Genomic DNA, 12695 nt, shown 5'->3' on the forward strand with positions numbered 1-12695 from the left:
AGCATACCACATACATGCCAACCCTTAGACAGGTATAAGCATACCACATACATGCCAACCCCCAGAGAGGTATAAGCATACCACATACATGCCAACCCCATGACAGGTATAAGCATACCACATACATGCCAACCCTTAGACAGGTATAAGCATACCATATACATGCCAACCCCTAGAGAGGTATAAGCATACTACATACATGCCAACCCTTAGACAGGTATAAGCATACCACATACATGCCAACCCCAAGAGGAGTAAGCATACTTTCTGCTAGAAGAAGTTACAAAATTGTGTAATCTGAACATAAAAAGTATATATTATAAGGGAACTGTACAAAAGACGTACATTTATGTTTGCTGCTAACCCTGGCCTGCCTGCAGCTGGTTACAAATGGGACAATCCATATGGATTAGTACCAGAATACAAACATAAAACATAATGACAAATTATTTATATATAGCACTCACATTACATAGCACTCACATTACATAGTCTACTTGTCTAACTTTCATTGAATAATCAAGAAGTCCACAAATTCTGCAATGAGCATGATTATGTGTTCAATCTATTATCAACGTATTTTATCATTCACATTCTTTTTATTTTTGTAATGTTGTTGTTGTTGTTGTTGTTGTAGTGTTTAACACCATTTTTCAGCACAAGATAGGCTATACATGGCAGCCAGTATTAATGGTAGAGGAAGAACCCAGGAAAACCCCAGAAAGAACTACCGACCCACAAGAAGCTACTGGCAAGCTTTCTCACATACCAACATAGGCCGAACCCGTGACTTGAACCCACACAGACAGAGGTGAGATGGCCGTGATCCGTAACAGTGTGCGCTTTAGACCACTCGACCACTTGGGGCACCAGATTTGTAATGTGCTAGTGAATTGTCCTTTTTGGGATATGACATACTTCGAAGTTTAGAAATATCCCTCTCCTCTAATATTTTTCAATCATATAACATCTACATATCACATCAATAAAGCCTGTTTAAATTAACATTTGACACCATTTTTTTAAAGTATAGACTAGTCCACTATTTGACCATATCAAATTATAATAAAATGTGAGAATAATTTTAAAACTGTAGAAATCTGTTTTCTTGGAAATGACTCATATGATTAGAAAATATGTTAAGTACATGTACATCTATGATGGACAAATGTACACTTAATCTATCCTTATGCAGCAGTCTACATTTTTTATCAAATATTCTCAAATTTATTGAGTGTGAGTTTGAAGAAATAATTATACAAAAGACAAAAGCATCTTTTTATTGCTTTGTTTTTCATGTAGCCAAAAAAAGTAAAATCCATGTACAGGCAAGCATAATGGCTGGCATATATGCTAACCTCTTCAGAGCTATAAGATTCCAATTCTAGAGTGTCAAATTTACCTCCCCTGACAACCAAAATATTTTACAGCATAAGAGTGTTTATCTCCCCTGAGTGGAGAATATTCCCGATTCCCATGATTTTGAGATTTAATAATTCTTGGTTGTCAGACTTATCCTCCGAGTGCCTGAAGATACTATATTTCCAAATATGCCTGGCCTTCTCCATACATTCCTTGATTCAAATAAAGATATCCATAAATATCACACTCATCGATATGCCAGATGATTCCAGATTAACAAATTCCTGGCAGTCAGTATTCCCTCCCAAATGTGAAAAAGCTCTGCACACCCAAATTACTGGAAGACTTTTCCAGCAAGTGCCAAAAGATTTATAATTTCCAGATCTTGCATCTATCAGAAGTGAGACTAACAAACAAAAGTTTCTGGATTACCAGATTCTTGATTTTCAGTCTTAATTCCAAATTGCCAGAAGATTCTAGAACCTAAAAATATTGAAGTGAAACATACCACCCCGAAGAGCCAAAAGATTCCTGATTCCCAAATTCTTGGCCTTCTCCAGGCAGTTCTTAAGCTCTGCAATGCTAATGCTGGCACAGCTGATGTGAAGGATTGTCTCAATTCCACAGTAGTTCAGCACTGCCCCCGCCATACACGTGGAGCTAGTGGGTTTCTCTGTATTGGCTGGATCACCGGCTGGATGCCATGTGATGTCACAAAACAATGGCTTTCCTTCCACAAATCGATCAAACCTAAAAAAGGAAACATTTTCTTCTTGAAGCAATTTAAGACCAAAGGCCAAAACTGTTCTTGTATCAATCAACATGTTCCAGTCACCACTGAGGTATCAACAATTCAACTATATGTGGTAGTGCAAAGATATACTTCATAGGAACCATTTTATTGTTTCTAAAGGGGGATAGGAGACCATAAAGTCGGGAAGATATGATGTACATTAGCATACATCTTTCAGAAAGAAGCATGGATACTGCTGAGGTGTACCATTTACAATGTACATGGAAAGCACAAACAACATTGTTAAAATGAATTTAGTTTACAATGGGGGTTTTAATTAAAAAAATTTAAAAATGCAATTTGTTTTTTTCAAGGGAAACATCTGGGACTGACCACTTAATTTTCTTTGGGTAAGTGGTGGGGATCTAAGATTCTTTTGGGGAAAAAAATTTCTGACCCCACATATTTGACTTTAAGAAAAGAAAAAACTCTTCTTCTGATTTGTAGTAAAAAAAATATCCTGGATGGGAACAAAATGCCAGCCACCTCCCCATTATATTTTACTTATAGTCTATATGATAATGACATGCTCTATGTTGCTTTCATTCTGCATGGTCTGATAAAGGCAAATGGTCTAATAAAGGCAAGTGGTCTGATAAAGGCAAATGGTTTGATAAAGGCAAATGGTGGTCTGATAAAGGCATATGGTCTGACAAAGGCAAATGGTCTGATAGAAGCATATGGTCTGATAAAGGCAAATGGTCTGATAAAGGCAAATAGTCTGATAAAGGCAAATGGTGGTCTGATAAAGGCAAATGGTGGTCTGATAAAGGCAAATAGTCTGATAAAGGTATATGGTCAATTTCTTCCATTTAAAAGGGTTAAAAGGTCTCTCTTTGATCTGGTAAAGTAATAAAATAAACTATATTGGGATTTTTGCACCATCTAAGCTAAATACAGGCAAAAGGCATATATATGATATTTACTCTTTATATATAAATTGTTTTTTTATCACAATTCTTTGATCTGGTGAGATCAATACAAAATGTCTTCATCATACAGTACATGTTTTTTCCAGTAATTCTGTCAATTTTTTTTAGCCTTTTTGCATTATCTTTTAAAGTAGAAGGCACAAATTCAAAATTACAATGCCATATTGATAAATGTTAAATCTGTAAACTGTAGATTTTAAGTTTGCTGCCAATACGAATACTGACAACCCCAGCTGATAAGCATCACATATTAAAAATATCTATTAAAATCAATATCTAATATTGGAACTTTATAAGTGTCACACACAAAACAAAATCAATTTATAAAATATACATACTTCAAAAGGCATTAAATTATCTATCATTTGATACAACTTTAAATTTTCATATTTTTAAAATGTTTTTCTTAATCATACATTATACTTTATACACAATGGGTTTTTCGGGTAATTTTCTTTCTGGCATGTGTTCACCTACAATACATGATGGTTTCTCAATCGTGTTTGCGTGTCATTAAATGGCTATAGATATTCAAAAAATTAATTTAGCCAATGAGGAAAATGAATTATAACTTGGATGCTGACATGTTTCTTATGTTTTCAAACAACAAAGCTACTATGGGTCAAAGCCTGTGAGGATTTATGCACCATCTAAGCTAAATACAGGAAAAAGGCATATATATGACATTTACTCTTTAAATGATGTAAGGATAATTAAATTGAGTAAATATTTTGTACCCTGCATTTCGCACCAAATGTACCCAAACATGTCAAAATTTACTGACTCACTGATTGGGTGACATTTTGTATGTACGACCCGAGAACATTTTCCTTCTATTTACAAACTATTTGTTCATAATCTTACAAAATATTTTGTTCTTATGCTTTTAATAGCAAATTCAACTGTTTTGATTAAAATATGACATGATCACTGTGCTTATTCCTAAGTAATATGGAAATTACATATACAACACCCACCTGCAAAACAATGCAGGTTGAAAAAATTATTTTGAAACTTTTGTAAACAGTACCATAACAATTTCTTCTAAATCATGTGTGAACAAGTACTTTACAATTGTAAGATATTTCCTAAACAATGAAAACAATTTACAACTTAATTATTTCAAAAGAAAAGTGACATTATTTTAAAGTAGCAAGCAAATATCTGATTTACCAATTACCACGACAATATCTGATTTACCAATTACCACGACAATATCTGATTTACCAATTACCATGACAATATCTGATTTATCAATTAACACAACAATATCTAATTCACCAATTACCATGAAAATAATTAAACTTGATGCATAGTAAAACTTTGGAACTGATACATAGCTACCAGCATAGCTTTATTAAAATTTTATTTGAATGGTTTAGCCATGAAAATAACATTTATGAATTAACACCATACACAGAATGTTGTTGATGTTTGTGTTAGCATAAAATTTAAATATTGGCTTGATTTTTCTTGCAATAACTTTCCCTGTTGTAAAAATACAAGTAACAATTGTATAAATGAGTCCAGCATGTTCTTTTCTATAAACTTTGACAGTTATATGAATTTATCTTTAACAATAACAGTATTACATCAATTTATGTCCAAATTCTTTTTTCCAGTGCCATCAATTTATCATGTGTGCCAAATATTATAAGAGGAAAAAGTCAGCAAATCAATTGAAAATCTGCAACTTTAAAATGTCATAACTTTACTTTTAGTAGAGATATTTTCAAATTTTAAACTGTTCTGTACTGCCAGAGATGAGCTCGATCATTTACTAATGTTTTAAAAGCAATTCAATGACACAGAAAAATAAGCCAAGGTTACTAAAAATACCTGCTGGATATTTTCTTTTCTTACATTAATACTACATATATTTCATCTAGTGTTACCAAAAAGATATTTTATTTATTGGTAAAGCCACAAGCGAAAATACATTGTTTTTGTCTCACAAGTCAAAATATATCCAGTAGTAATGTAGCAAAATAAAATTTATTTTTATCATATAACAGCTCTTGAATTGAAGTTTAGAAGATTAAACTCACTCCTCAGCACACACTGACCCTTTTTCATAACGTGGCGTCACTTTCAACTGTATTCATCAGCTAATAAAAAAACATTAGCTACTGATAAAAGCAGTATGCTTGGGATGACAGCTATATTCTGATAAATATTTGTCATTTTGTGAACTACTATTTCACCATAAAGCAAGTCAGCAAATGCATCACAAGTCATTTTTAATTGTTGGCAATTTTTTTTAAATTTTGTTTCCACATGAGAGAAAATAATTTTGTGCAGACAGGAATGGCGTAAAGTTAAATTTCTTCAGCAAAAAACAAATTTCTGACTGATAAGAAATGTGGTCTCCATTTATCTGTTGTAGCTCAAAAAGTTTTTGTTTTTCATGCTGCAAGGAAAACTTATGAAGACAAACAAAATCAAGTGTGGCATGACATGGGAATTCTTATAATTTCACAAGTAAAATTTAAGGATATATTTTTCACAAATGAATTATATAAATAAGAATGAAAATATATGAAAAATATTTTGTCAATAATTATCTATACATGTATATCATGCATAAGTATACAAGTTTTATTTAAGTTAGGAGGATCTTCAAGTTCATTATACCACACTGGTCATTGTACACTGAGGGCCACATGACTTTAAATAAGCAAATCAAAATCATTGTATGAATTCTAAATGATGACTACCTACTGACCTAATTTACACTAAAAACTGGTAAAGTTAAAACATTATATTCCTTTGAACTGACCCCTAAAATGTAGCTGTAATGTGAGTTTACTCATCCATAACATCAGTGATCACATGGACTGAAAACATTACCTCTATAGTGTAGACATCTATACACAGCTTCCTGTACATTTACAGGAGTTGTTTCAAAGTAAATATAACCATGTTTTTGAACCTGATTTTGAATCTTTTGGTCAAGTTTTCAAAGTTTAAAAAGAAAACAACTGAATGTTTAAGTGGAAATTCAAATTTGTAGTTATAATTATGTAATAAATGCATGTAACTAGTTGAATGAATTACAATTTGTTGTTTTTTATGTGCTTAGGTCAAGTCATATGGCCCTAAATATGTGGTGTAATGAATTAAGTGGTGTGATGAACCTTAAAATCAGTGTCATTAACTGTCCCCTTTCACTCTTCTCAGCTGGAAAATTTCAGGTCAAAATTGGGGAAAATATAATATCTAGACTGAGAATGGGCTCCATTCTTTGCCCCGCCCCCACAAAAAAATAAGTGTACAACATATGGCACATAATGCAGCTAGTTAATAGCCCAGTCCCTAAGTACTCTAAGGAGGACACAAATGATCTTGACAGTTGACCAATGGGTCTCCATGACCTTGATTTTTACTTTTCAACCATCATGCCATTTAGGTTCATTCCTTGTCTAACAAGAAAAAATCTTTGTAAATTTTGTTGTATAATTATTGTGCAGAAACACATTTCCTTCATTGGGTAAATGTGAACTAGATCTCTGACCTATTTACCCCAAAATCAGCAAGCTTCTTCTCATCTCAAGTGCCAGCCATTCCAAAGGGAAAGGCCTGTTACTTCAAACAAATGCACGTTTGTGAACTATATTTTCAGCTTTCAAAGTGACCTTGACCTCTGACCTTTCAATACCAAAATTAATAGGCCTCTTGCTTGCCAAAGTGCAAGCCTGGAACCATAAATTCTGTCACGGTCTACAAGTAAAGGATTTGTGCAGAAAGGACTGGATGGATGGTCCAACAGATTTCATTTAGCATTATTTCAAGTCAGTTTTTGGACTGCACTTCACCCTACCCTCTCAAGTTGCTGCTCTGCCCTCTCTGGGCAATGTTCTATGCTCCTGAAGTGGTGCCCTGCCCATACTAGAGTATGCCTCATCTTACATTTCCTTAATTTAAAACTATCTTTAGTAACTTTGTACACAAGACGATGGTGCATCAACATGGCATTAGTCACCACTATTTTTACCTGCAGTGCAAATACTGCATGTTCTTCAATGCACAAGTTTTATGCATAAAAATCCTTTATAATTTTTAAAGAGGTGGCTGCCAGAGGTCTTATTGCTCTTGAAAATACCTTGATAAGCAATCAGTGCCCTGGTCTGACATGTGGCCTGAGGACATCACTGCTCCACATTGTAGCGGGCCTATTAATTCATAATGTATGTGTATTATTCACTAGATGGTACACTCATCAAGTGCAAATGTGTAAACATAACTAAACTTTACCAAGTGTTCCACATACAAGGCACAGACATTGAACACTGCTTGCAAAACAAAGTATTCCAAAGACACTGAACACTGCTTGCAAAACAAAGTATTCCAAGACACTGTACCTTGCTTGCAAACACCATTCTAGCAGATACTAAAATCAGCTTTATGGGAAGGACAGATTCGTATCCTCGAACTTGATTTCAACCACTTGAAATCCCATTCCTTTCCATCCTTAAATTTTGTTTGCTCAGCTTGTAGTATTTTAGCATTAAATAATAATTCTGAGTAAACAGGATGTCTCAGTAAGCGACCAAAATCTCCCCTCATCTCCAGAGGAAAACTGCTGTCCAGGATTTTCACTTGTGCAGATATATCAACATTAAGAGAGACATGCTAATGGATGCCACAAATAGCTGTGTTAATGTTTCACCAATTCAGAATTGGATAGCTACCTTCCAATCAGATTAACTGCTCCATTCACAGTCCTGGGTGGGAAAAATTCTAAAGAGAACCAGCGTCGACCTGCCTGAATCCGCTTGTTTATTCTTTCAATCAGACATCTGTAGCGAACCCCTTTAGTTCTCTCACAATCAACCTTCTCCGTTTCAAGTGGAATAATTTGCCCATCTGCTGGCATTTTGATAATTCAATGTAACAATCTGTAAATAACAACAATCATATTACTAATAAGAAAAATACATAAAAATAATATTTAAAAAAAACAATGGCATATAAATTCTATAAAGACAAAAACAAAATCTGTTATTTGTTCAAATGATTATTCCTTACAAATGATTACTTCTTATAAATGATTACTCCTTACAAGAGATTACTCCTTATAAATGATTACTTCTTATAAATGATTACTCCTTATAAATGATTACTCCTTATACATGATTACTCCTTATAAATGACTACTCCTTATAAATGATTACTTCTTATAAATGATTACTCCTTATACATGATTACTCCTTACAAATGACTACTTCTTATAAATGATTACTCCTTATACATGATTACTCCTTATAAATGATTACTTCTTATAAATGATTACTCCTTATACATGATTACTCCTTACAAATGACTACTTCTTATAAATGATTACTCCTTATACATGATTACTCCTTATAAATGATTACTTCTTATAAATGATTACTCCTTATACATGATTACTCCTTACAATTGATTACTCCTTATAAACTGCATAGACTCAGATCTGCCAGTGCATTGGGTGAAGTTGGTCTCGACTTGCAAGCGAGTACAAACGGTGCTTTTAATAAATCAGGTATAACGATAGTAGTCTCACTGTAATATTAATGCAAGTACATATTTTTTAAAAGTTGTTATAATATACATTAAATAATAATAATAATAATAATAATAAATATCAACAACAATCAATCATAAATAACAGAAGACGAATCAAAAGCAATGATGATTTGATGATATCATATGTTGCTATTCTTGAGTTAAATTTTTCTGTTATTAAATGAATTAATGTCCAAAATACCCCTTGGTTCACCCAGAAAATGATGCAACGCAAAAACAACTGATGAACCAAAAGAATGTAACCTTCTCTATAATATGCAGTAAGCTAAAAGCTGCAAAAACTAAAATGGATTTTTATCAAATTTTTTTACAATACTCCGTTTAGTTGCCATTAACTGAGCGTATGTTAATAAAATAAAATATCTGCATTAATATGACAGTTCTATGCTCAAACAATAATAACTCACCATTTACCGCAAGCTTGTAACTTGAAAAGGATATACCGAATGAGTGTAAGCCTTATATCGTAAACGCTAGCCAATCAAAATACAGCATTGGGGTTATTTTAGGAATAGTCCATGAGAGAGTGGAGTGATCGAGTTGTGTACAGCAGCAGGGAAGTTTAACAGACCAGTGCGTCCAGCCGAAATAAACGTTCCTACGCGAACTTTCTCTGTAGAAGCCTCGGATTTCATTTTTACAGCCTTCTACGGGAGCTAATTTTCATGCATTTCAGACCGAGTGCATCGGGTGGTCGCGCCGTGTGTGTTAGTAAATATAGCGTTCGAGACAGGAAAAATAAATTCTCGGGAATAAATTTTTGTGTTATATTTTTTGTTGCAACGTGGGGCTGCTTTGGTCCATTTTACGTCGCATTAAAATAATATACTTGAAAATAATATGAGTTCGAAAACTAGCACAGTTGGAGAGCCTCATTCTGCCAGAATAGCGCGAGAACAATTAGCGGCACTAAAGAAACTTATCCCAGCAAAAGAATTATTCAAGAAAAAGGTCCGAGCACACGAAGACACAGAATTTGGAATCACCGAGTTATCGTCGAAATGGTTAAAGCCAGTTACCGAAACAACCGAAAAAGTTTTTCTTGGTGATGTGAAAGATCCAGATATCAAGAAACGTGGAATTCTTCCTGTGTTGAGAGATATTGAGGAACATACTCGAATATTACCGGATTTGCCAGCACAAATACCGAGGATACTACCGAAGGTACAAAGTTCAGGAAATATTACTGCAAGAAAAAAATTTATTCTCGATGAAATTAGGAAAAATTTTACCGATGGTGGTTGGGATGTGATAATGAAAATGCCGATTCAATCTTCCGATGATCTTGTAAAATTTGGTGCGTTTGCCGAAGATTCCTACCGTAAAAGAAACGCTTTTTTAACAAATGTAGGATCAGAAAAATTAAAAAAACGCGACACTTGGATTAACACATTATTCAGAGCTAGATTTGGATTAACGCAGGCAAGTAAAAAAGATCCGATTTATAATTTATATTTATCAAGTGCGGCTGAAAAATCGCGGTATAATGAAGAAGAGGCAGAATCATTAGAAAGGCCTAAATCTTCACGAAGAAAAGCAAAACCAAAAGAAAAAATTCAACCACAGGAGTTTGAAGAAGAATTTCGACCACAGGAGTTTGAATTTCGACCACAGGAGTTTGAATTTCGACCACAGAAATTGAAAGAAGATATTCAACCACAGGAGTTTGAATTTCGACCACAGGAATTAGGGGCAAGACCAAAAGAAAGAAGTCAACCTCAGGAAAAAAAGAAAAAACCCAGAAGTAAAAAAGATAAGAGCGACCAGGAACCAATATTTCAACCAAGCGATTACAAACCACCTGGGGATGAGAGAGTTCGAGCATTAACTGAGGAGGAAATTGAATCTCGTTTAAGAGAAAAAGTTGATTATAATAAACCTGCTGATTATTATTTGAGGGAAGACAATATCGATAAGCTCAAAGATGAAGGTGAAAGGTTAGACACCGCTGCGAATTATACTCCAGCGAATATAAGAACATACGTGAAAAAAAAGTTCCGTGAATCATTCGGACCAGGAACATGGCCGCAGTTAATTTATTTTGGTAGTTTAAGAAAACCAATGAATTTACTTGATATCGGATATTCAAATTTTAAAAAGGAGGTCGATGAATATGAAAAAATACTTGCAAGAAGATCATCAGATCCTAGAAAAAGAACACCATCACCGGAAGATCCTAGACTAAGCACGCCACCACCGCAAGATCCTAAAATAGGAAGCGGATATACCATTTGCCCTGACAGCGTTGTCAACGATGTATCTCGCCTCGAAATATTAATAGGAGGAAAGCGAGCTGGAAATAACTCTCATGAAATAATCAACGAGGCCTCAGATATTTGTCGGCGATTATTTCGCGGCGGCGTCATTGATTCTCACATTTACAAAGAGCTCGTTGACGAACTCATCGATTAAAACAATGCAATTGAAATAACATGATTGTTCACAAACATCAACGCAGACCTAGACAGGTCCGCATAGCTAACTCTCGATTGCCTGTATATAAATATATTCACGGCAATGGATTCGGCGACATCGTTAAAAGCCTTGTCACGCGGGTAGTCCCTAAAATAGGACCCGCAGCCAAACAAATTGCATCAAAGTCAATAGGAAAGATCGGCGAGACTGTCATCTCTGGTATTGGTAATTTGGCCAGTAAAGGCTTCGATTTTGTCAAAGGTAAAATATCAAATTTGATGCGTAAAAAAAAACAGCCCGTCAAATTACCTAGCACCAGTGAAATGCCTGCCGAGGTCAGTAAAGCTATAAACGACGCAGCAAATAAAAAAATAAATGACCTAGCACAGGAAGTTGCTAACACAAATTTCGCAAAGGAAGTAGCGAACACAAGCTTCATAGGCAGCGGTCTTCGTTTTAGATGAAATTCATAATAATAAATGTTCGCACAAGTGTCAAACGAAGTGTTCGACATGGACGAGCCTGTAGGTAGAGACACATCCGTGCGTGATTTCCAGTATTTCTCGTACGACACAGTGACACCAAATGCGACTAATCGCGTTGAAATTCAAGTTCACGATACAACGAGATATTTTCTTCCATCTGAGGCGTATATCGAATTTGTTGGTACACTTACAAGAGATAATAATGTCAACTACGGAGCAGATTTTAAGGTCGGATTTGTCAACAATGGCATCATGGCATTATTCAAGAGCGCCACTTATATGATCGACGGAAGAGAAATCGAATCAATCACGGGCAACGTTGATTTAGCAACGACGATAATAGGCCTAGCTAGATACTCGGACGATTTTACCAGATCAGCTGGCCCTAGTATGATGTTCGCCAAGGATAATTCCGACAATGCTAGTAGTGAAAGGGGTCACCCTACGTACAATGGGAATTAGCATTACAGGGACCCCTGGGTCACTCTACGTACAATGGAAATTTAACATGGCGAAAAATCGTGGGTCACTCTACGTACAAGGGGAATTTAACATGGCAATAAATCGTGGGTCACTCTACGTACAAGGGGAATTTAACATGGGATTTTTTTTTTTAAATTTTAAAAAAAATTTTTTAAAAAAGGGGTAGGCAATGGAAAGGCTATCTCTTTTCGAGATATATGGCTGGCCCTGAAAAGGGCCTTTGGTTTATGTTAATATGCCCTTAACATAAAGGGCATTTGCGACATCTTCTTTTCCTCAAACTTCGTCTTACAGCAGGGCCATACATCAGAGTCCTCTTGAGGCAACCTTGTCTCTCTATATAGACTCTTCTTATCCACAGGCTGCTGTTGGTCCTGTGGACAACGGTCCACTTGGATCGGACATACATGAGCATGTCCGTCCTGAACATCATTGTTGACACAAGGGTTGAAGATTCAACGTCGGTCCACATGTTGAGGCTCCGAGAATAGGTGAATCAATGCAGTGAACTGCGCTTATTTATAGGGACAGAAAGGATTGAAACGGATTGAGTTCATTCACCAATCCGAACACGCGTTACAGAATTCAGTCAGCCCGCATCCAATCCGAAGAGAGCAGTCTGTGACGTCACGTAGTCAATATAGATTCGCTAGCGCT

The 12695-nt window shown here is 35.1% G+C and overlaps 1 protein-coding gene across 4 annotated transcripts in view; it reads right to left on the minus strand.

Moving 5' to 3' along the window:
• Positions 1–9082, minus strand: part of LOC149781349 (uncharacterized) — a 93105-nt gene extending 84023 nt beyond the window's left edge. For 3 of the 4 annotated variants that reach the window (XM_089935440.1, XM_089935437.1, XM_089935439.1), the window contains exons 1-4: positions 9063–9079; positions 8507–8631; positions 7779–7985; positions 1871–2112 (exon numbers count right to left, since the gene is read on the minus strand). In XM_089935440.1, the coding sequence (XP_089791566.1) occupies positions 1871–2112; positions 7779–7963 (427 nt within the window). In that variant the 5' untranslated portion in view covers positions 7964–7985; positions 8507–8631; positions 9063–9079. Of the gene's footprint in view, positions 1–1870; positions 2113–7778; positions 7986–8506; positions 8632–9062 lie in introns of all 4 variants that reach the window. The other variant, XM_089935438.1, reaches the window with a different exon arrangement.
• Positions 9083–12695: the final 3613 nt, after the last annotated feature.

The sequence above is a fragment of the Sinohyriopsis cumingii genome, chromosome 15 (genome assembly GCF_028554795.1).
Source record: "Sinohyriopsis cumingii isolate HCF-2022 chromosome 15, ASM2855479v2, whole genome shotgun sequence".
Classification (NCBI taxonomy): Eukaryota; Metazoa; Mollusca; class Bivalvia; order Unionida; family Unionidae; genus Sinohyriopsis; species Sinohyriopsis cumingii.